General features: G+C 35.7%; 4 protein-coding genes across 4 annotated transcripts; 3 read left to right on the top strand and 1 right to left on the bottom strand.

Moving 5' to 3' along the window:
• The first annotated feature begins 526 nt into the window (after positions 1-526).
• On the top strand, positions 527-8433 carry LOC110931025 (protein VASCULAR ASSOCIATED DEATH 1, chloroplastic). Its single transcript, XM_022174418.2, has 18 exons — positions 527-1085; positions 1317-1370; positions 2455-2505; positions 2672-2737; positions 2891-2986; positions 3111-3212; positions 3292-3392; positions 3461-3642; positions 4827-4867; positions 4953-5040; positions 5862-5948; positions 6044-6098; positions 6215-6281; positions 6523-6613; positions 6776-6837; positions 6937-6976; positions 7650-7930; positions 8011-8433. Exons 1-18 carry the CDS (start codon positions 897-899, stop codon positions 8242-8244), a joined length of 1887 nt encoding a protein of 628 aa, XP_022030110.1. The 5' UTR covers positions 527-896; the 3' UTR covers positions 8245-8433.
• Positions 8434-9573: 1140 nt separating this feature from the next.
• LOC110928378 (60S acidic ribosomal protein P1) lies at positions 9574-10968 on the top strand. Its single transcript, XM_022171403.2, has 4 exons — positions 9574-9642; positions 9732-9806; positions 9900-10112; positions 10786-10968. The coding sequence occupies exons 2-4, from the start codon at positions 9738-9740 to the stop codon at positions 10837-10839; spliced, it is 336 nt and encodes a 111-aa protein (XP_022027095.1). The 5' UTR covers positions 9574-9642; positions 9732-9737; the 3' UTR covers positions 10840-10968.
• A 935-nt stretch (positions 10969-11903) lies between these two features.
• On the bottom strand, positions 11904-19187 carry LOC110931024 (oxysterol-binding protein-related protein 3A). Its single transcript, XM_022174417.2, has 10 exons — positions 18909-19187; positions 17275-17368; positions 17036-17152; positions 16870-16942; positions 15552-15670; positions 15325-15446; positions 14136-14312; positions 13617-13761; positions 12434-12612; positions 11904-12353 (listed from the first exon to the last, which is right to left on the bottom strand). Exons 1-10 carry the CDS (start codon positions 18980-18982, stop codon positions 12104-12106), a joined length of 1350 nt encoding a protein of 449 aa, XP_022030109.1. The 5' UTR covers positions 18983-19187; the 3' UTR covers positions 11904-12103.
• A 1370-nt stretch (positions 19188-20557) lies between these two features.
• On the top strand, positions 20558-23887 carry LOC110932655 (protein FAR1-RELATED SEQUENCE 5-like). The gene is made up of 6 exons (XM_022175975.2): positions 20558-20563; positions 20677-20803; positions 21098-21857; positions 21943-22201; positions 22391-22954; positions 23040-23887. Exons 3-6 carry the CDS (start codon positions 21151-21153, stop codon positions 23817-23819), a joined length of 2310 nt encoding a protein of 769 aa, XP_022031667.1. The 5' UTR covers positions 20558-20563; positions 20677-20803; positions 21098-21150; the 3' UTR covers positions 23820-23887.
• The last annotated feature ends 658 nt before the right edge of the window (positions 23888-24545 follow it).

Below are 24545 nucleotides of genomic sequence, written 5' to 3'. Positions count from 1 at the left end.
AAAACACTACCATGGTTTTGCCAAAGAAAAAAAAACGATGGCAAGATTGCAATTTTTAGCGGAGGTAAAATCGTAATTTTAAAATGGAGGTAAAATAATATTTTGAACTGAGGACAAAACTATTTTTTTTTATTTTGAAATGGGTCAAAATTGTAATATTTTAGCTGCGGGCAAAATCGTAATTTTTAGCTGGGGGCAAAATTGTAATTTTAAATTGGGAACCAAATCGTAATTTGGCAAGACTCTAGCTAAGGGCAAAACCATAATTTTATTTTAAACTGAGGACAAAATTGTGTTTTTTAACTGAGGATAAAATCATAAATTTAAGCAAAGGACAAAAGCAAAATTTTATTTTAAATCAAAGATGACATCGTAATTTTACACTTGGAATAAAATTATAATTTGACACCAACTATAAATAACTATTATATAAACAAAAAAAAAAAAAAAAAAAACAAAAGTAAAAGGTGGCCGCCAAAAGTGGCGAACCACCTAGAAAAACTATTGCACATGACATCATCAACTTGAAAATGTATTGTTGAAAATATATATAGAACAAGATAAATAATGTATTGTTGAAAATATATATAGAACAAGATAAATAATATAAAAATATTTAAATAAAATATATATTGAACAAGATCACTAAAAGATACCAAACATTATCTTCTTCCTGTTTTAGTAATATTAACCAAAACGTAACGCTTCAGTAAAATGTAAATCTGGAATAATAATTTGTACATTACTCTGCATCTAACACTCCACAACTGGAAATAACTTGTACCTTACCTTCACCAGCACACTGATTCACTTCCGTTTTCCGTCAACTACTCAACCAGTCATCATCACCGCCGGTGCTGACGTCACGGTACTTCCTCCGTCGTAACTTCCTTTCTATGGCGGTGGCCACCGACAACATAGCACCTCCGTCACAATCTATGGACAAATCACCGGCAACAAACTCATCCGACGCTTCAACCGCCGACGAATCTCCGTCGGCGTTAGGTTCGTCGTCCGTCGGAGTGCCAGATCCGGTTGAATATTCTGATTTCCCACGCAAATCTTCTGTACAGCTTGAATTTCAGGTGCGGTTATGTTTTGTTACGGTTTTTGGATCGGAAGTTGTAGATCGTGTTGACTGTTTGACTGATTGTGAGTTTTGAATCGGAATGTTTTTGTTTGTTGATTTGTTTCAGGTGCGGTTACGTTCCGTAACGGAATTTGAATCGAAAGTTGTGGATCATGTTGACTGTTTGACTTGTTGTGATTTTTGAAACTCGACTGTTTTGTATAATTTGTTTGTTGATATGTTTCAGCCGTCGTTGAAGAGCGAAGAGTATCGGCAGCTGTTTCATCTTCCTTCTGAAGAAGTAATTATCTTACCTTTTATTAGAAACTGTTATTTACAATTTTTAGAAGAAATAGAGAGCACATATGAATAAGAACAGTTAATTTCTTTGATTCAATCTTATTTGGATTGGTATTTGATGATGTTTTGACTTTAGGGCTTTCGAATTTACATATATCGTAACGTTTAGCTACTGAACATTTAGTTACTCAAGTAGGATGAAACTTATGTTAGGGTTCTTGGTGATTTGATCGTGCTATCAGCTGTGGTTGTTACATGATGCATTGATAATCCAAACTGTATGATGCTACTTAGTTTTATCATTTGACCTTATACTTTCGGCAAATATTATTAATCAGCTAGGATGGAAGTTATGATAGGTTTCTTGCCTTCTTGGTGATTTGATCGTGCTATCTATCGTTTTTGTTACATGATGCATTGATAGTTGATAGTTCTAACTGTATGATGCTACTACTTAATTTGGTCTTTCGGTAAATATTATTGTTTAGGTAGGATGGGACTTATGTTAGGGTTCTTGGTGATTTGATCATGCTATTTGTTGTGGTTGTTACATGATGCATTGATAAATGATGATCCTAATTGTATGATGCTACTTAGTTTTATCATTCGACTTTATAGTTTCAGTAAATATCTTAAATAATGTATTTTTAGATGTCATTAACCTCCCCAATCATAAAAATTTGAGAAGTTTTATGCCACATTTGATTGATTTAATCTGGTAGTTTTAGTATTTGTATGTTCAGTGATATTGCAAATTGCAGTCTAAATTGGTTGTACCTAAGAGGTCTCTTGTTTGTTGGTTACTTATTTTTAGGGCTGTAGTTGGTATATGATTTGCTTGTGCAAAGGCTGTATGTGTTGCAGATAGTGAATTCCAATATATTTTACCCGTGTTAGTTTCAAATATGGTTTAGCCGTGTTAGGCTTGGAGGCAATGATGTATTGGTTAAAGAATGTCTTCTCTACCTGTTGGACTATCTTGTAAATTTTTTTGTATTAGATTCACTTTCTCTTATTTATTTCTCAAATTCTACATGCATTTTTTTTCCCCATCTTTCTTTAACTTCTGTTTTTCTGTATATTAGGTCCTTATTCAAGATTTTAATTGTGCGTTGCAAGAGAATTTCATCCTTCAGGTTTGTTTGGTTCTGTTTATGTTTAATGTTGAGTTTCTAAATATTATTCTTATCTTGATCATCATTCTGTAGTTTATTGCGTTTATTGAGTTCCCTCGTTTACTTTTTGTAATTGAGTGTGCACAATTTTTTTGGTTTCTGATTATTCTTGCTTGATATGTTGTAGGGTCATATGTACCTGTTTGTTCATCACGTATGCTTTTACTCAAACCTATTTGGATTCGAGACAAAGGTACTACTTCTACACCTCTAGTATAACCAAATTGTATAAGCTTTTTGCACACAAGTTAACTAATTTGGGTATATAAATTAAGTAGGTCAGTTATCTGTTTCTCCTGTGTATCATGATGTTAATCAATTTGGAATGGTGGTTGTTCACATGCAGAAAGTAATATCTTTTAGTGAAATTACCTCATTAAAAAGAGCAAAGACTGCAGGAATATTCCCTACAGCCATAGAACTAATAGCTTCAGAAAAAAAGGTATTATTTATAGCTGAGCGTTCTCTATTGTTAAGTAATTAAATTAAATACTACTTATGTGAATTTAACATGATATACGCCATGTGTTGACATCTTAGGTTCTTAACTTGCTTTTATTCTGCAGTACTTCTTTACATCGTTCTTATCGCGTGATGAAGCCTTTAAGCTTATTAATGATGGTTGGGTGGAACATGGAAATGGAAGTAAAGCTATTTCTGATCAGCAGGTTCTTACATCTTAACTTACAATTGGTGATTAATTGATAACCACATCTGTTACTTTTTTCATATATTGATTGATTGCAGGACTCAAGATCTGAGTCGATTGATGAAGAGCCTGAAATTGTTGTAGTTGAAGATTCAAATGAAGCCAGACCGTCAGGAGACGATTTGGAAACTGCAAACAGGTATGTTCTTGAATTGAAACAAGTTTACTTCCCATTTAATAGTTGCATGCTGACCTTATGTGAAACAGAAACACGAGTGACTTCACAGAGGATCCCAATGGTACACCTGGCACTGAAACTGAAGTGGCGGTGACGTCTTCAGGAGTGCAAGATGCAGTGGACGATGATGCTGTCCTTGTTCAAAATACTGATTGTTCATCTTCTGGAAAATCGTTAGCATGGGAAATTGAGGATGCTGATGCACCTGAAGGTTAGTCATTTTTGGATGATTTATGAGTTACACTTGTTAACAATCAGTGTTTAGAAGTAGAGTTAAAATGCCATTTTCGTCCCTGAGGTTTGTCCAGTTTTGTGACTTCCGTCCAAAGGTTTGTTTTTTCGCATCTGGATCTAAAAGGTTTGAAATCTTGCCATTTTTATCCGGCTCGTTAATGATAGAGATCTGAGATGTGAAGATTGTGATAAATTGAATATAGAGAAGATAATAGAAACAAAGGACAGAACGATTGTATTGCTGAATACGTAAAGGAACAATTACAGAGATAATCCAGGGCCTAGCCCTCTCTCACTGCACAAGCAGGAGCCCTAATGAACTAACAAACTCCATCCTCTCTCTAACACGCCTTATTCTCTATTACGTATACTACCCCCTATATTACACTTTAGCCCCTGAAGAATACTGATAACTTACTTCCCTCTCATAGTTGATTCCCATCAGTTAACTCCGTCTATTTTTCTCCGTTAAGTCAGGGTATTTCTGTCTTTTGCTAACTTAAAGGCCTTATTCTCTATTACGTATACTACCCCCTATATTACACTTTAGCCCCTGAAGAATACCGATAACTCACTTCCCTCTCATAGTTGATTCCCATCAGTTAACTCCGTCTATTTTTCTCAGTTAAGTCAGGGTATTTCTGTCTTTTGCTAACTTAAAGGGTAATTCGGTTTTTTTCACTTAAAGGGCAATACTTGTACATTATGCTAAATGCTTGTGCGTAAAGAGAAAAAGCCCGTATTGCTCTTTAAGCTAAGAAAGACGAAAATACCCCTGACTTAACGGAGAAAAATAGATGGAGTTAACGAGTCGGATGAAACAAACATTTAGACGAAAGTCGCAAACCTGGACAAACTTCAGGGACAATGGCATTTTACTCCTAGAAGTATAATACTTCACTTTTGGTTTTCTAATCGTTCACTCGTGTTATTATTGAAAACTAATAACAAGAATCAAAATACAAAATTTGGTATGCTGACTAAATAATCTTAACCCACGAGTCTTAAACATGGTTAACCCACGAGTCTTAAACATTCACTAGTATGACTGAATACCTAAACACTTTTGACATTTACACAGATCAAGTATGAAAATATTTCACTCATAGGTCTTAGTTTATTTATTAATCCTTCTCAGCGTAATTTGTTTTACATGTGCAGTCCCACAGGAGTATACACTGGCTGCTGAATCTACATTTCCGGTATTGTTATTTGTTTTAACAGGACTACATTTTCTCATATCTGCATGCACTGTAAACTTTCTGATTATATGTATCTCTTATGCAGATGAAGGTGGATGAGTTCTTTAGTTTCTTTTTCTCAGATGACGCTCTCCCTTTTCTCGAATCATATCACAACAAATGCGGAGATAAAGGTGCCTGGGGTTATATATCATGGCAAAAGATCAAATACAAATAATCTTAACATACTAAACATACAAATTGAAGGAAAACCCAAAAAGACAAGGTGGCATTTTTGTAATTACCACCAACTATCAAAGTTACAACCAAAAATACCTAAAAAAACACAAATTTTTTTTTAACATTTTTTATTAAAAAATCGCTACATTTCGTTAGCAAAAAAAAAAAAAAAAAAAAAAAATTTTTTTTTTTGGCTGCTACTAAAAGTAGCGATTTTTTAATAAAAAATGTTAAAAAAATAAAATAATTTGTGTGTTTTTTTTTATTTTTTTAGGTTTTTTGGGGGGTTTAGTTTTTAGCATTTTAGCTTGGGTGGGGGGGGGGGGGGTTAGGTTTTTTTTAGGTTTTGGGGGTGGGGGTTAGTTTTTTTTAGGTTTTTGGGGGTGGGGGGGGTGGGGGTTAGGTTTTTTTTTAGGTTTTTGGGGGGTGGGGGGTGGGGGGGGGGTAGGTTTTTTTAGGTTTTTGGGGGGTGGGGGGGGGGGGGGTAGGTTTTTTTTAGGTTTTTGGGGGGTGGGGGGGGTGGGGGTGGGGGGTTTAGGTTTTTTTTGGGGATGGGGGAGTGGTTAGGTTTTTTTAGGTATATTTGTAGAGTAACTTTGATAGTTATTGATAATTACAAAAATGCCACCTTGTCTTTTTGAGTTTTCCTTCAATTTGTATGTTTAGTATGTTAAGATTATTTGTACAAGAACTTTACCCTATATATCATGAAACTGATAATAACTTATGACCCACTTCAAGTTCAAAAATAAACTTACGTCTTTTCGCTTTGTAGATCTCAAGTGCACATCATGGAAACCCCATGAACAACTTGGTTATGCTCGTGAAGTATCATTCCAGCATCCAATCAAAATTTATTTTGGTACGTGTTGTCACAGTAGTATGTGTAATTATCTTGTCTTTGTTAACCGTTGTTTAGCTTTTGCTGTTTCGGTGTTAATGTTTTTTTCCGTTTAGGTGCTAGATTTGGTACTTGCAATGAAGTACAAAATTTTCGAGTTTACAGAAACAGGTAGACTGCAATTTTTATAAGCGTGATTCCCCTGTTAACTGTTAAGTACTCTTGTGACACATTTATTTACAGTTTTGTTTCAATTTTAATTTGTTTCTAACTTCAATTTGTGACAGTCATTTGGTTGTGAAGACATCACAAGTGATCAATGATGTTCCCTATGGGGACTACTTTTCTGTCGAGGTATGCTTTTCATTTATTCGATCTTAATATATTTAATGTTTTGAATATTGTTTAGTATTTTTGTAGTGGAATTCCTTGTATTGCGACTTTTGCGTGTTCTCTAATAAATACTCCAATATAGAGCAATAGAGCCTTAGCTTGTAATATGTTATCTTTTACTTGCGGAAAACCGTGTGCTCCCTCATGTATAATGGCTGTTTAAGAGGAAATGTGATTATTCTTTAAATTTATATGTTTACAGGGGTTATGGGATGTGGTCGCGGATTCAAGTAATAGCTGCACATTAAGGGTATATGTGACTGTGGCATTCTCCAAGAAAACCATGTGGAGAGGTAAGCTTGCTTATTTACTTGACCGTATCTTGTTTCGGTTCAGTGAACAAAACAAAACAGAAGTCATGAAATTAAAGATTCATATTTTCATATAGTAGCTCCTATCTAGTGTGTTATATGTCATCATTAATGGATTAATTTATGTTTCATTATAATTTTCAGGGAAGATAGTGACGGCTACGATTGAAGAGTGCCGGGATACTTTTGCAGCCTGGATAGAACTTGTATCTTCTTAATCCTCTATGATCCGATTTTACAAGTAAAAAAAAATCTCAAATATCTGATAGTTTTAGTTATGAGTTTTCTATATTTTATTTTCTCAGGCGCATGCCTTACTAAAACAGAAGACTGTTGCTAAACAAGGTACCTTTAACTAATGCTACACTTGCATGATATTGATATAAGAGTTAGCTTCCATTTTGCTCCCTGTGATTTGGTCATTTTAACGGTTTTACCCCAATAGTTTGAAAATAGCCATTTTCCTCCCTGATCTTTCTAACTTATCATCATTTTGCTCCCCGCCTCTAACTCCATCCAAAAAATCCGTTAACTAGAAGGGTATTTTGGTAATTTTATAGATAAAAGCAAGGGCATGTAAGTCTTTTCACCTAAATAAACTTATAACTTATTTATTTACATGTATATAAGTAATTCTTTTCTGATCCCTCATCTTTCCAACCACTCTTTCTACCGGCCACCACCATCCACAACCATCCACCACCACCTGCAACTACCACCTGCTGACCATGACTACCGCGATTTTTGACTAAATGATTTAATTGAGTTAGAGCCAGGGAGTAAACTACCGAAATACCCCTACTTTTAATTGAACGTTTTAACTGAGTTAGAGCCAGGGAGCAAACTGGCGACAAACTCGAAAGATCAGGGAGGAAAATGGCTATTTTTAAACTATTGGAGCAAAACCATTAAAATGACCAAACCATAGGGAGCAAAACGAAAGTTATTTCTTGATATAATGATATTCAGTGTGATTTATTACTTTATTATTTTATAATTCATTGGTGCTTCTTTTCAGCCAACAACCTAACCCCTGAGGTAAATGTAGAAGCACCAGTACGGACCCCGGACCAATTAGAACCGCCATGTCAGAATAGGGGCATGACAACGACGCAAACCGTTCCACAGACCCAGGAAGTGAACCTGAACCCTGTCAACAACGGATCTTCAAGCGGTTCTGCCACCGCGGTCTCCTTTCTCAGAGATTCTGTACCAAAAATGTTTTCATCATTTAAGTATCAGAATCAGGTCCCGTTCTTCGTTGTTATCCTCCTGGCTGTTGTCATCCTTCTAATGCAGGTACGTTTTACTTCTACATATGTTAGTTTAACACTTCTACTTGGTTACTAACATGTTGATTTTACTTTTGGTATGTGCAGATAAGCATTGTTGTGCTGTTAATGCGACCACAAACCGTCCAAGTAGTTTCAGACACAGCTTGGATTAGCAAGGCTCGGATAGACAGAAGGGCAGAGACGGTTACGTTGCTTAACAAACAGATGGACCATCTTAAAGAGGAGATGCTCATCGTTGAGACGTTACTAGAAAAAATGAGACACGAGCATGATATGTTATCTGTTCAAGTCAAAAAGTTGATGCTTCAAAAAAGTTAGCATCTTAAAGAGGTATATGACTATGAAAGTTGACCCATGTATGTGTGCATTCTCATTTCTTCCCTTGTGTTTTTGGTTTATAAATTCAATATATATGCAGGCGATAAGTTGTACTAGAGTTGTGAACATTTTGAAGAGATGCCCAAAAATTGTATAGTCATGTTGGTTATTATGATTTTCATTACGTTACACCCCCTTAAGTTTTGCTAATTAAAAAAATATATATATTATCTAGAAATAGCTTATTTTTAAATATAAAATTTAAATTAAAATAAAAAGCACAAGGATTAAAGGCTTAAAGAAGTTCTCACCATGTTATTGGTTATGAAATGAATATATGCATAAAATTCAAAGTTTGATTTTTGTTTCGCTAGTTTAAAAAATACAAATTCATAACGCATTTAAAACCAAAATTCAAATTTGGTTTGACTATATAATGAACCAAAGTACAACACCCATTCTGTTAAGACAAAACTATAGGCCACTACAGAAACCAATCCTGCTCCTTTGCCTTCATTCTCTTCTTTACCCATAGTGAACTCAGAACTTTTATCTCAGCCAAGAGTCGAGACACCGACACCGTCTTCTGACTGAATGCAACTTCATTCCTCATTTTCCATATCGACCAACACGAAATAAGGATTATGGCCTGGACAATTTTCTTCTTTGATTTTACCTACGTGATCGATCTATGAATCTCCATAAGATCCCTATATGAAAAAGCAAATACGGGATCAATTTTGCACCATTCACTAACTTGCATCCAGATGATATTCGCCACCGGACACGAGATGAAAAGATGGTCCACTGATTCCCCCAGATCCCCACACATCTTGCACCTCTCTGAGTCGACTTGGATATTCCGCTTTATAAGATTATCAATCGTCGGGGGGATCCGATTCATTTCTGCCCTCCAACTAAACAAGTTAACTTTCCTCGGTGCCCAATTGTTCCACGGAAATTTGTATGTCCCTACCTGTTGAGTTGCTGCAGTATATCGAGTCTTTAAGTCTTTAACCGTGAAAGTTTCATCTCCCGTTTCACCCCACCTCCATCCATCTTCATTATCACTCAAAATACCTAGTAAAAACACCGTCAGTCAACATTTGTTAAAAAGAACACCACCTGAAAAGTGGTATAAAGATAAAGGACAAAAATTGTAATTTTTCCTCTATTTAAAGATACCCTTCCATGTGCCTGCTATACAAATCGTAACCGCCATATATATGACATAAATACCCGCGTGAGAATTTAAAAGATATATTATAGTTTTTATGAATTTAAAACCGGAGGCCCATAGTTGGTGGGCCTTTCTTGCGTCTCACGCTTCCTTTATTATTTAAGCATGCAAAACCCTAAGTCTCTAATATTCAATCCTTTCACCAAAACCAACTTTTGGTACGTTCATAATTTTTTTTTTTTTTTAAATCGGATCGTGTATTTTGTTTAACTTACAATCTGAGGATTTTGTTTGTTTGTGGTTACAGAGAAGCATGTCGATCGCAGAGCTTGCTTGTTCTTACGCATGTTTGATTCTTAGCGACGATGGCATCCCCATCACGGTTATAATTAATTTCTACTACAAAAATTATAAAATATATATTATATATATCTGTATATGTATATTTCTTACGCATGTGCACTACCTGCTACAGGCTGAGAAGATTGCTACCCTTCTGAAGGCTGCTAATCTCAACTGTGAATCTTACTGGCCGGGTTTGTTTGCGAAGCTTGCAGAGAAGAAAAACATAGAGGATCTCATTCTGAATGTTGGAGTTGGTGGTGGCGGTGGTGGTGCTCCGGCGGCTGCTGCCCCTGCCGCTGGTGGTGGTCCAGCTGCCGCCGCGCCTCCCCCAGAGGAAAAGAAGGTAAACAGATTCTGTACTTATTACCAATGTTTTTAATACCGGTATGAACGTGCCAGTTAAACCGGATACTGGACACAGGTCCGTAAAGCCCGAATACGGTATGTCTTATGTACCAGCAGTTCTACCGGTTCAAACCGTCAAACCGGATTGTATTATTTTTTTTAATTTTAATAAAATATTAAAGTAATATTGACCTTCCATATTTCCGGTAATTAATAATTTAAAATAGTATTTTCCATTCCAATATTCTATCATTGTTACCTTATCCAATATAATATTGTTTATAATAATAATAATAATAATAATAATAATAATAATAATAATAATAATAATAATAATAATAATAATAATAATAATAATAATAATAATGCTCTTACTTAATATATTACAAGAAAAACAGTTGTTTTTTAGATAAAATCTATGATTAGTTACATAAATCTTAATTATAATTAGATTATTTTTTAGATGAACATGTATTTTAAGGAATTATAGGGTTAACTAGTAACACGGTTGAACCGCCCAGCTTAACCGGTTAAACCATTTTAGAGTCCAACCCGGTATAATTTAAAAACCGGTTTTTAAAACATTGCTTATTACTATTTTTCTTTTGTTATTGTATGGATTAATACAATTATTACTAACTTAGTTTGTTTTCAAAATTATAATGGCACAGGAAGAACCAATGGAAGAGAGTGATGATGAGCCTTTGCTCGGCTTATTCGATTAAAAGCATCATTTTTAATATTTCGTTTTGGGTACCAATAGAACTGAATCAGTCATGGTTTCATTTTGTCACTTTTTTAATCAGTATGTGGTGTTTCAACGTAATTGTCAACTTATCGTTGGTGTTCATACATTCTCGTCTTTTGATAAGTTAAAAGCGTATACAAGTCGTTTTACAGGGGCGGGTACTGGACCTGTCAAGCTGGGCGACGGCCCAAGGCCCAAATTTTCAAAGGGTTCGACATGATTTTTAATTTTTTATAAGTGTTATATAATATGTAGAATAAGAGGCCCAAAAGAATTGATTCACTGAAGGCCCAATCTGCTTAAATGAAGGCCCAAGCGCCCAAAATTTGAACCCAATAATATATCATTATCCGCTACGGGGCTAGAGGTGCACAAACCGATTAATTTCAATAACCGGTTATACCAGCTAATATGACTTTTTGACTTTAACCGGTTAATGTTTTACCCGGTTATTACTTTAACCGGTTTTTTAACTGGTCCAGTTAATTACTTTAACCGGTTATTTTCGGAGTGTATCGTTGTTAAGTGTCTGCTTTCTACTTTTAGATTTTCAAAGTCAACCAGTCGTGCCGTAATAAAAGGTGTTACCCCGTCACATAGTACGCATATACCTACTATACATATATACAACTTTTATATGACTTTTTTATCGTTGTTAGAATTATATTCCCACCTGTATAATGTTCAATGGTCCATCGAGCTGAATAACCTAACAAGATAGAAGAAAAGATCTTCATTTGCCTGAATGCGAATTCTCGGCGATGTTTCACACTCATCACGGTGGTCATGGGGGTGCCTGACCCCCCGTAGATGAGTGACTTTTCTCTGGCATGACTATAGAGATACAAAAATTCCGAAAAAAGGGACCACTTTCTTGAGTTCCCTTTTTTATCGTCTTAATTGGGTCGTCTCATGTCTTGTCAATAATCGGATTATACATGTCATGTCATTTGTATTATTGAACTGTTTATATTTAACCGTTTTGAACAAATCGTGTCGTATATAGGAGACACATTGGACCAACCGTGTCGTATATAGGAAGACACATTTAATAACACATTGGATTAAAATCTAGCAAACTAAAGTTAAGAATCAAGATCAAAATTTTCAACAGTTTAAACAGAGTATGATTCAAATAAAAACCAAGAAAAATAAATCTACTTATGAAGACTTTTATGTGAAAGTCAAACTAGTAGCATGTGATAAACAAACACAAGTGACAAATTAATCAAACTTTTTCTTCAACTGGTTTCCGCGACATTTCCGAATTGCCAGGGGTTGAATTCTGTTGTACCGACGTTAACCTCTTCGACACTAGCAGAACTATCAGCAGCCGCTCGGTGTTCAGCATACTTCCCGTTGTACTCGTAAATCTCCAACTCACCCCATGGTGTGGTAGTGATTTGGTCAGTCTGGTCAAACCACTTCGGGACGAATTCTTGACCCTTTGACTCTCGAATCCGTTTCTCAGCCCTTTGTTTCTCTTCCAAACTGCAAAAGAAATGAAACATAACGGCGTTAAGTTTGAAATGTGTGTATGTGTGCCTGCGTGTGTGAGGAGAGAGAGTTACACGCTCTTTTCTGAACCAGCTTTCGACAAGTCACCCATCTCAAGTGCGTATCTGTCGGTTCGTAAGCGAGAGTCTGACGGAAGTAACTTCTTTGGTGCTGTTGTAAAGCTGTTTACTTTATGTGCGAAATGCGTGTACTGAAATTTGTCATCTGCAGGGGACTCGGCAACTCTCCAAACCTTCAAATTAAAAAAAAAAAAAAAAAAAAAAAAAAATTAGTCACCTTTATATTCTTCAAACTGTTTCTTTCGATATTTCTATATGAAAAGAACAAGTAACAATAGCTACAAAACTAGCACACGGAAAGCAACACATGCAATCTACACCCTACATTTGCCCTTCGTGGCAACTCGACTTGAAATTTTTGTTTTTATTTCTGGAGTAAAATGCCATTTTCGTCCCAGAGGTTTGGCCAGATTTGCGACTTTCGTCCGACGGTTTGTTTTTCCGCGTTTGACTCCAAAAGGTTTGAAATCTAGCCATTTTCATCCATCTTGTTAACTCCATCCATTTTTCTGCGTTAAGTCAGGGGTATTTCCATCCTTTTTGTTAACTGAAAGGGCAATTCGGTCTGTTTCAGGGGTATTCGGTCTTTTTCAGGAGTATTCGGTCGTGTTACATAAAGTTAAAAAAAACCGAATTGCCCTTTAAGTTAACAAAAAAGATGGAACTACTATTGACTTAACGGAGAAAAACGGATGGAGTTAACGAGCCGGATGAAAATGGCGAGATTTCAAACCATTTGGAGCCAGATGCGGAAAAAACAAACCTTTGGACGAAAGACGCAAAACTAGCCAAACCCCAGGGATGATCTTATTTCTATTTAGAGTTAATTACCCGGATGGTCCCTGTGGTTTCAAGTTTTTTCATGTTTAGTCCCCACTTTTCGGAAATAGCAGGTATGCTCCCTATGGTTTGTCATTTTGTTACTCGGATAGTCCCCTGCCATTTACTCAGGGGACTATCCGAGTAACAAAATGCAAACCATAGGGAGCACATACCTGCTATTTCCAAACTAACTGACATCTACTCAGGGGACTATCCGAGTAACAAAATAACAAACCATAGGGAGCATACCTGCTATTTTCAAAAGGTGGGGACTAAACGTGAAAACACGTGAAACCACAGGGACCATCCGGGCAATTAACTCTTCTATTTATAATAGTGAAAACCGAAAGCTTACTTCTTTAAGTTCGGTGTTAGGAAGGGGTTCTCCTTCCAAATCACAAGGTTGATAGCTCATAGCTTCATTCCATTTTCCCGTTATTAATATCTTAGGTTCTTCATCTGAGTTATATACATATCCATCCACTTCATAACGACCAGCACTGCATAACGTTTCAAGTACGCAAATTAGATATCAGTATTAAAAGAGTTAATTGCCCGGATGGTCCCTGTGGTTTCATGTTTTTTCACATTTAGTCCTCACCTTTTGGAAATAGCAGGTATTCCCCAGACATTTACTCCGGGGACTATCCGAGTAACAAAATGACAAACCATAGGGAGCATACCTGCTATTTCCAGAGTAACTGACATCTACTCAGGGGACTATCCGAGTAACAAAATAACAAACCATAGGGAGCATACCTGCTATTTTCAAAAGGTGGGGACTAAACGTGAAAAAACGTGAAACCACAGGGACCATCCGGGCAATTAACTCGTATTAAAATATATAAAGACGTATAAATTTTTGGGTACGCACCCAAACCAACCACAGGGTTGAAAATACAGGACAGCTTTATCTCCTGTGGTCAAATTGGTCAAAATCATCTCCCCCGGGGAATCGATCCACGTTCTTCCGAATATTAAGTTGTTAACTTTTGTGGGTGGGGGAACTAAATCTAGGATCACTCCACTTTTCTTTAGCTTCAAACGAGTTCTGCAAGCAACATCATAAAACAATTTTACTACCGTATTTTAAGAAAATATGGAAATAAAATCACAACTGTTAAAACTAAATTAAAAAGATCAGTTTATATACCGAAAAATTAAATAAAAACCCCTCAAGAGTATACATAATTTGTTTTTTCCTTATACATAATTTGTTTTTTCCTTAATAACTTTGTTTGTTAACTTAAAAAAAAAAAAAAAAAAAAAAAAAAAAAAAAAACTTAGTTGTTGCGTGCTTATTTTTATGTACGTGTTGGTATAAATTCGAGTTGGTCTAGGTTTCGACATAAATTTTGTTTGGAAACGAGTTGGGTCAAATATAATATATTTTTGTGCTTACTTTTTATGTACTTTTAGATTTTAATTTTGTTCAGAAACGAGTCGGGTCAAATATAATACGTTTTGATTCGACAATATACATTCGAGTTGGTCTACGTCTCGACGTAATTTTTTTTTTTTTTTTTGGAAACTAGTCGGGTCAAATATAATACGTTTTCATGCTTACCTTGTATGCAGGTTTCGACATAACTTTTTTTTTTTTGGAAACGAGTCGGGTCAAATATAATACGTTTTCGTGATTACCTTGTATGTATATTTCGACGTAAATTTTGTTTGAAAACGAGTAATTTGTTTTGATACGACGATTACATTCAAGTTGGTCTAAAGGAAGGGTCGATAATAATCTATACATAATCACGCGGCAATGCGGCATAGTCAGTATAAATTCGAGCTTGTCTACATTTCGACATAAATTTGGTATACTTTGTATAAATTCGATTTTGTCTACGTTTCATCGTAAATTTGGTGTATGCTTTTGTGCTTTATTTTGCATGTTTCCTACGTATGAGTCAGATCACATATAATACGTTTTGATTTGACGGTATAAATTCGAGCTAGTCTACGTTTCGACCCGCCGCAACGCGCGGCAGGAAAAAACTAGTTGAGCTTAAATCAATAAATTACTCTAATCACAAACAAGAAACCGAGTTAGAGCTAATTACCTTCCGAGAGGATACACATCAAGAGAGTTACCAAGAAACTTGGTCTTCACCTTTGAAGTAATATCATACACAAAATGCTCGTTTTCCGCATGTGCAGCACTTATGGGAGGGTGATGACTAACCTGATTAATATTAATTATTAGAAAATTAATCACTTCTTGACATTATACAGCAAATTAATTAAATTCATCCGCAGAAAAAAGAGATTTATATAATTTAAAGTATACCTGTTCTGCGATAAATGTGATGCCACAATGATTGACCATCTCATAGGTTTCACCGAGAATTGGATTAAATGGCTTCCAGGTTCGTTGCAAAGCATAATAGACCGATATAAACCAGGACGCTGTAAAGGAAAACAGCGAATAACTTTATTTTTTCATGGTTTTAGAAATATATATATATATAGGGGAAGGTTCTATGCAGAACACTAAATATTGCGAGAACACGCAGAACAAAATGAATCACTCATTTTTTCAATCCTAAAAACCTAAAAAGTAATGAAAATGTTATAAATGTAAGATTTATTGTTTATCACACTAGAATTTAAAACAAACTATGAAAAATCTCCAGTTTTTAAATAACCTACAGACATGTAGGTTATGTGTAGGCTAAATTACCTACATTTATGTATACTATGTGTAGGGAAAAATATATGATTTTTTTATGTATATATAATACACATATGAATGTAAGAAACATAGAATTTATGAAATATGAAACTTAAATCCCAAAATTTAGTGATTTAGAGTTGTTCTTTTTGTTCTCATAATAATTAGTGTTCTGTAATGATCCTTATCCTATATATATATATATATATATATATAGAGAGAGAGAGAGAGAGAGAGGGGAAGGTTAACGTACATTACGGCTTAACGTACATTACGTACGACAGGTAATTACGCACGTTCATTTTAAAATCATGCGCGTTATAACTCAAAAATCTAAAATCACGCATGTTGAAACACAATAATCACGCATATTGAAAACATTAATCACGCATGTTATATAACAAATCACGCACGTTGTTGTACGTGAAGTACGTTAAGGCGTAATGTACGATATACTTTCTCTCTCTCTCTCTCTCTCTATATATATATATATATAGTGAAAGTGTAAAATACCATATCCCTTAACGTACTTTACGTACGATATAGCGAAATCGCATGTTATAAAATAGCATGGATGAAATCGCATGTGATAATTTTGATGAAATCGCATGTTGGTTTTTTGTAACAATTTCGCATGTGATAATTTTGATGAAATCGCATGTTGGTTTTTTGTAACAATTTCGCATGTGGTAATTTTGATGAAATCGCATGTTAAAAAACCAACATGCGAAATTGTTACAAAAAAACAACATGCGATTTCAATGTGGGATGAAGATCTGACGGCTGAGATGATAGCGTACGTAATGTACAATAAGGGCATTTGTACGTTAACCTAACCCTATATATATATATATATATATATATATATATATATGGCATCCTGATGTAAGCTGTAAAGATATACATGGGATAAATAGTAGGAAACTATTTAGACCTGTATATACTAATCGCATGTATGGATCCTCGCATTCATCTGCTAGCTCTAGAAGATGGGAATATTCCATCAACTGCAACAAAAAAAAAATTAACAGTGTCTCAATACGAAGATACATATGTATACAAGCAACGAATAGTCAACATATTAGTGAAGTTGGTCAAACCTCCGCCATTTTCTGCAGCATTGTCATGGGCTCGAAAATGAGTACTGGTAGTGTCACCATTGATGTAATATCGGCTCCCACATACTTCTGCATAGACCTCCAGTAACTGTCACGCTCCTGGAAAAAAAAAGTCAAAGAAATAACATATTAGTGGCGAGATTATAGCATAATTATATACGCAAAAGCTGTCGTTTTTCATATATCGTATAAGCTAAATTCTATCTTTTCATATACTGCACCTCTTGCTTCCATCTGCCTCTTTGTGCTTCCACCTCAGCATCTTCCGTGCCTCCCTCGGGATTGATAACTTCAAGCCCCTCATAGCCAAGCAAGCTAAACAAGAAAATAGTCAAGACGGTTATATACTTGTATCAAAACAATTTCCAAGATGTGACCTATATGTTTTTAACAAATTATCTTGCTTTACTCGTAACAAGCGAATCAAGTGACGTTTTTCTGCTAGTGACAAGTTTGAGGTCCAAAACAACATTGTTAAAGTTAAAAAAGTATGCAACTTTTTCAATCGAAATCTAATCCAGGTTATTGTAACTTCTCTCCATTTGAAACTTAACCATGATAAACATAAAATACTCGGACAAACACATGCGGTATATTCTTGGTTTTAAAAGGTGCGCCTCATGCGCGCTTAAGCACGAGGCGCACACCCTGGGGCTTTTTCGCTCAGCGCCTAGAGTAAACTCATGGGATATTTCTTGGCTTTTTTGGCCTGAGGCACACGCCTCTCGTAACCGAGGCGTTTTTATGCATCTAACTATTGTACCTTGGGTTTTTTGGCTTGTACATGCAGATAAAATCATACAGAAACCAGCCTCACCCACCTCTTCCCAGAGGACCCCAGTTCGAATCCTGGCAGGCACACCCTCTACGCTTTCGCTTCCGGTTGGGTAGTAACCGCCAGGCAGCTATGGGGCTAAGCTAGCTTGTGGAGTGGGATCACTCCAGCGGTTGGGAGGACCGTGCAATATCCCCCCCCCCCCCCCTAAAATCATACAGAAACCTTACTTATATATTTTGGGTAGGGAAAGCTAAAAACCTATGGGATATATAAAATATACAGATATAATTAGCTTGCGCCTCAGGTACGAAAAGCCCACCGCATTTGCGCTTCGGTTTTAGACCTCGTCGCTTTTGTGCGCCTCTCGCTTTTTAAAACCAAGGGTATATAGAATCAATATCTTTGTAATCCACCATATATATATATAGATAAACTAAAATCTTACATTCATGGCAGGCCCTGAGGGTGGGCGGGGAGGACCACCGGCCAGGGCCCGATATTTCGAGAGGTACGTTTTTTTTTATAAAAAAACCCGATATGTATATGTAAAATATTTTTTTAATAGGGTACATCCATACAAACACCAACATAGGACCCCTTACAAAACTATTCTTATGGTTTAGATTAGTTATTAACGCCTTTGGCATTAGGTTTAGACCTTTAGTGAGCCCAATACCCAATTTTGTTAAGGCCTAAGGGCACATTTTTTCGAGCACGAACAGGGTACATGAAATCTCAGAGCCGGCCCTGCTTACATTGATACATATTAGTATATATTACATTCTATAACTAGTGGATGTAGAATTTTTAACAGCAGCTTAATAACATCTTATACTTCATAGAACTATAAAACCAGTCCATTTTGCTCAACAGATAAAAGCTACGGTTTAACTATTTTTTGCTAAACAAACCAAGCAAGTATAATTTATCAGATTTCATAAAGCAGCATCAAATAGCAAAGGTTCAAACTTTTCAAAATAAAATTATACCCAGAAGTTTAAACTCTTGAAAAATGAAGAGAATGATGATGTAAATTTAGGATTTTTAGGATGATGAAATTGAAATTAGGGCAATTACCCGTTAACTTGATTCTTGAAACTGGAGAAACTAGAAGCGATCGACGAAAAGAAGCCACCTTGATTCTGCGCCATATATGATGATGATGATAGAAAACCCTAGAAGAAGAAGAAGTTTCCCCCCTTTTTAACGGATCAGGCAGGGGTTTGGTTTGGTAGTGGAGCTAATATTAATCCAAGAATGGTAAAGAACATGAATCAATCAATGAATCAACTCAATCCAAATCTTTTAGGAATTTCAAACAAGATGCGCTGTGATATAATTATACCATGCCTCTCAAAAATCTTCCATTTTTAGTTTTTTCTTTACAGATTATTTATTTCATTTCTTATTTTTTTTTTAACAGTCGGCAGATTCAATCCCGAGCACTCTCGTGGCACTTACGAACGAAGTACTACGAGAGTAACCCGAGTCCACCATCAATTCCGAGAAAAAACCCGGTAATCCACCCGCCCGTAGGCATAACAGTGAAATTACCGGTGAAACTCGTTTGGCTCAAGGATCCAACCCAGGTTTCCCTGGGTCTGCTATCATTGCTCACCAATTCCTAACTCTATACAAAGTGGGAGTTGAACCTGCATCTCTCAAGAGAAATGCAAGCCCTTATCCACGTAATCTAGAGATCATTGGCATTTATTTTGTTTCTTGTTATACTTTTTTTTTATCTTTATACTTTTGTACACAAAAATATATATCTATACAATATGACATATATTTTTGTACTTAATAATACTTTAATTGCGAGAACCGTGAAAACGAATGAGAACACCAAACAAAATCATTTTTTTAATACAACCCTCATTGAAATTAAAACACAACATTAAAAAAAAATTACAACATCAAATAATTATTTTCTCCTCTTAAAATCACCCTTATTAGATTTTTTACACATGTGTAAATATAACAAATTACACATGTGTAAATGACAAACTTACATATGTGTAAATTTTCTTTATTTACTAGGGGTGAGCAAGTTTAGGTCCGGACCGAAAATAACCGAGAACCGAACCGAAAATATACCCAACCCGACCCGAACCCAAGTACCTAGGTATTTAGATCAGTTCCAATTTTTTCATATAAAATCGGGTCGGGTCGGGTTGGTTCTCGGTTCTTTTCATGGTGAAACCCAACTTGGACCAATGGACCGGAACCAACCCTATATTTAGGGTAGTGAATCGGTTCTATATTTTATGTTTGATCGGTTCTCGGGTAAGGTCGGGTTTTTCCTTTTGCTCACCCCTATTATTTACGAATTCACGTAAATTTAAACGTGTAAATTTAATTTCTAACATTGTATTCGGATAATAATGATAAGTATGAAAAGAAATTTTAAATTTGAATTCTTTTTTACCAAGTTCTCATGGTGTTTTATTCGTTCTCATAGTTCTCACAATGTTTAGCGTTCTTATTTAAACCCTCATATATATATATATATATATATATATATATATATATGTAGAGGAAGTATAATGTACAAAAGGGGTAATCGTACTTCACGTACGCTAATATGCTGACCGTCAGATCTGTTTGATCATCTCGCAATTAAGGTTTAATCATTAAGGGCAGATTAGTATTTTTCATTCTTGTCACAGGGGTAATTCAGACATTTACTAAAAACAAGGAAATTACGCGAGTTCGTTATCTCCAGCATCCCGGTAATTACGATCAGTATCAGTTTCAATTAATTTCCATTTTCAAATTATAAAATTAGCGGTTATTGGTGGGCGAGTAGGGTTTCATCAGTTTTTTCTTTGTAATGGATCCACAGAGTAGTAATGCTCGAAACATAGATGATGTCGAATTTGAAGATGCTGAGGTCGATACCGGACATGATGATGCAGAGCAATATCGGAATCCGACATCAGACAACAACGTTACCTTAGACGATCAGACTAGTAAGTTGTAAAGTAAATGGCTTTATTAAATGTGTTGTGTTTTATCTCCATCATTTTCACAATTATTAGTTTTCTTAAATGTATTTTTAATCACGAGTGTTTGTTTGAATTCAAGAGAAGTTTAATTTACTGGTTGTTTTTTGTTTATGCGGTATTAGATTCTGAAGCGTTATTATATTACATGCGTTATTTATAGTTGATGCGTAATTTTTTTTTTTTGTTTCAATTTTCATGATTTTATTTTATTTCTATGTATGTTTATAATATTTTCTTGTTGTCATTTTTTAAATGTAGATGAAAGATTGTATATCCCAGAGGTAGCTTCATCATGTGTTCCTGTTATTGGAATGGAGTTCTCTTCCATAGAACAAGCATATGTTTTTTATCAGACATATGCCAAGAAGGCAGGGTTCTCCGCTCGAAAAGGAGGTGAACATCATGTTGGTGGTATTATCAAGTCTAAATATTTTGTGTGTTCAAAAGAGGGGCATAAACCACAGGTATTTGATGAGAATTATTCGAAGTTGTCTAAGCCATATAAACGTAGGAACAGACCGACTATTCGAACCGGCTGTAAAGCACAAATTAAGCTTTGTTCGACAGATGGGGTGTTGTTTAAGGTTGATAAGTTTGTTCAATCTCATAATCATTCATTCGTGTGCCCCAAAGATATGCACTTATTACCAGCTTATAGACATCTGTCTGAGACACAAGAAGAGATGATATGGGAGCTTGGTACATTGAATCTTGGGCCAGTGAAAGCCTTTAATATAATGAGAAAAAGATACGGAGGGTTTGAAAATGTAGGCGCAACTAAAGACGATTGCAAGAATTTTAGAGCTAGGATACATAGCTACATCGGACAGTATGATGCAGATATGGTTATCAATAGGTTGACCGATAAAAAGCAGTTTATGGTTGATTATTCATTCTTTCATTCGGTTGATGAAAACAAACGATTAACCGGCATGTTTTGGGCCGATGGCTTGTGCAAACGTAATTATGCTGAGTTTGGAGATGTCATATCGTTTGATGCTACATTTAAAACCAACAAGTTAGTCATCACTTCAAGCTTATTACTGTTATTTTTTTATAATCATCTTGTTTTTTTATTCATTTTTTGAATTCACATTTTGAAGGTATAAAATGGTTTCTGTACCTTTTACTGGTATTGATAATCATTGTCGAAATGTGACACTTGGAGCCGGGTTGTTAGCATCCGAAAGCATTGAATCATACAAGTGGCTTTTACAGTCATTTTTGAACTCATTTGGTAAGCAGCCGAATGTGGTTGTCACTGATCAGGATCCCGCGATGAAACAAGCCATCGAAGCAGTGTTCGATAAGAGTAGGCACAGATTATGTATGTGGCACATAATGAAGAAACTTGCTGATAAGGTTAGGTTCAAATAGAGTATGCGTGATTATGTTTAGAACTGGCGTAATAGTTGTATTGGCTTCATATGTTTATTTGCCCAGACTAAAAATATTCATCATGCGTTATTATTTTCATCATGCGTTATTATGTTCATTATTCATTTTTTTCATTACCCTTGTTCAATAAGTTCCAATTCTTTGGTTTAATAGGTCGGACATCAGCTGTGCAATAACGAAGACTTTAAGAGACGTATGTGTGACATTGTATGGACAGATTCGATTACGCCAGAAACGTTTGAGAGAGACTGGAAGCTGATAATGATTGATTTCGGTCTAACTGAGAATAAGTGGATTGATGATATGTTTGGCATGAGATCTTCGTGGATCCCAGCGTTCTATCGTCATGAGCCTATGTCTGGGCTTATGCGGACCACTTCTAGATCAGAGAGCGAAAACCATTTTTTCTGTCAAGTGGCGAATTCTCAACTTACCCTTGTTGAGTTCTTTAACCATTTTGATGGTGCAATGGACATTCAAAGATTCAACCATCGGAAGAATGACCATATATCTAGAAATACAGTCCCCGATAACTTTTCTGAATCTACTCTAGAGGATGATGCCATGAAAATTTACACCAGGTCAATTTTTGCTGATCAACAGGCAGAGTTACAAGGAACACTGTCCGAGTGCCTTCCGATGGAGACTAAAATTGAGGAACCTTTTTTGAAGATAAGTATGAAGGATTGGAAAGCTCACGGCGACGGTTTATTAGAGGTAATAGTATATACACCAGCTAATATGCGTTTATTGCCAAACCATGTTTCCTTTTTATTTTATTTTTATTATTTTTTTTGTGTAGGTATGTTTCAAGAAGGGGGAGGATGTAATTGCATTATGCACTTGTCGCAGGTTTGAACAATATGGATTGTTGTGCAAGCATATATATTTCGTGTTCAAGATGTTCAAAGTGAAGGAAATTCCCAACAAGTATGTAATGAGAAGATGGACTAAAGATGTGGTACCGAATGATCTTAATAATACATTTGATATTACTGTTGACGGTGATGATGCGCATAAAAAGGCCAAAGAGGTTGCGTATGAGATTATGCAGACTGGAGAGTATCTTATTGGTAACCTGATCAAAGATTTCGATCATCTACTTATAGTCAGGGATCGGATGAGAGAGATGAAAGAAATGGTTGATGAACTTCGCATAACCAAGCCCATCGACCCTAAGTTTGATAGATATTCAAGGTTAATTGGTTACGAGAAACCAAACACTGACGATCCACCTACAGTCCGTGTGCCAACTGGTATTAGAAACAAAGGACGCGGTTCACATAAGCGCATTAAATCAAAAAAAGAGAAAATTATTAGTCTAAAAGGCAAGAGAGGTCGGACATGCAGTCACTGCAATATCAAAGGTCATGACATTCGAACTTGCAAGGTGTTAAAGGGTGAAGCTACTGCTGCTGATAAGGTTGCCAATAAGGAGGGGAGGAAAAGAAGAGCAATTCAGTTAGAGAAGGATCCTAATTTAGTTGATGAAGAGGACGAGGAGGTTGAAACTGGTGACGAAGAGGAGTTTGAGGAGTCCGACGAAGCAGAAGATAGTGATTTTGAATGCGAAGACGAGTAGTGTTTGAACAACATAAACATTCCATATTTAATGATTTTGTTATGACTGAACTTTATGTAATCTATGACATTCACATGTTTTTTTTACATGATATGCGTGATTAAATATCTCAATTGATTTTTTTTACCCCTTTTTTGTGATTAATCATAACCATACACAGGACTATTTGAAATGGAGACTTCAAGTGACCAAACACTGATTCTCATCTCCATAACTAGCGTAATAAAATAAAAACTCATGCGTGATAATAATTAACATGCACTTTTTTCATATCAATATTGCTAAAGCAACATTCAAAAAAGTATGAGACATCAAGTGACATAACACTGATTCTCATCATCATAACTAGCTATGGGTGGATGATTTACCAAAATATACCCCCACATATAAGTTCAATACACATAAAACTAGACTTAAAACTACCATTGTTCAAAATACCAACAACACATTAGGTCATCCCGAAAATCAACAAAATAGTGTATTAATCAGCCATACCACCTACTTCGGTGACATTATCTTCCCAACCTCCTTCTCGGACGTCTCCATCTTCTCTTCAACGGTCTCCACTGCATCTTTCAGATATGAGTATACCAAGTTATCTGCAGATGCTTGATCCTTCATCAGTTGTATTCCTTTCTCCCTCAACAAAGACTTTGGTTCTTCCAGCAGCATTCCCCATACTTCATGTTTTTTTTTTTTGTTGTTCTAATAGCCTTCCCTGCACAT

The sequence above is a fragment of the Helianthus annuus genome, chromosome 3 (assembly GCF_002127325.2).
Source record: "Helianthus annuus cultivar XRQ/B chromosome 3, HanXRQr2.0-SUNRISE, whole genome shotgun sequence".
In the NCBI taxonomy this organism is placed as follows: domain Eukaryota; kingdom Viridiplantae; phylum Streptophyta; class Magnoliopsida; order Asterales; family Asteraceae; genus Helianthus; species Helianthus annuus.
Note: the sequence above shows the minus strand (reverse complement) of the source record. Positions and strands in the feature narration are given on the sequence as shown.

Coding starts and splice junctions, on each gene's coding strand:
- LOC110931025 (XM_022174418.2), top strand. CDS start 897: ATGGCGGTGGCCACCGACAACATAGCACCTCCGTCACAATCTATGGAC. Junction 1,371..2,454: donor TTCATCTTCCTTCTGAAGAA/GTAATTATCTTA, acceptor TCTGTATATTAG/GTCCTTATTCAAGATTTTAA. Junction 6,099..6,214: donor TTTCGAGTTTACAGAAACAG/GTAGACTGCAAT, acceptor AATTTGTGACAG/TCATTTGGTTGTGAAGACAT.
- LOC110928378 (XM_022171403.2), top strand. CDS start 9,738: ATGTCGATCGCAGAGCTTGCTTGTTCTTACGCATGTTTGATTCTTAGC. Junction 9,807..9,899: donor ACGATGGCATCCCCATCACG/GTTATAATTAAT, acceptor TACCTGCTACAG/GCTGAGAAGATTGCTACCCT. Junction 10,113..10,785: donor CTCCCCCAGAGGAAAAGAAG/GTAAACAGATTC, acceptor ATAATGGCACAG/GAAGAACCAATGGAAGAGAG.
- LOC110931024 (XM_022174417.2), bottom strand. CDS start 18,982: ATGGCGCAGAATCAAGGTGGCTTCTTTTCGTCGATCGCTTCTAGTTTC. Junction 17,153..17,274: donor GAGGCAGATGGAAGCAAGAG/GTGCAGTATATG, acceptor TTTTTTTTCCAG/GAGCGTGACAGTTACTGGAG. Junction 12,354..12,433: donor GCTGGTTCAGAAAAGAGCGT/GTAACTCTCTCT, acceptor TTTCTTTTGCAG/TTTGGAAGAGAAACAAAGGG.
- LOC110932655 (XM_022175975.2), top strand. CDS start 21,151: ATGGAGTTCTCTTCCATAGAACAAGCATATGTTTTTTATCAGACATAT. Junction 21,858..21,942: donor GCTACATTTAAAACCAACAA/GTTAGTCATCAC, acceptor CACATTTTGAAG/GTATAAAATGGTTTCTGTAC. Junction 22,955..23,039: donor ACGGCGACGGTTTATTAGAG/GTAATAGTATAT, acceptor TTTTTTGTGTAG/GTATGTTTCAAGAAGGGGGA.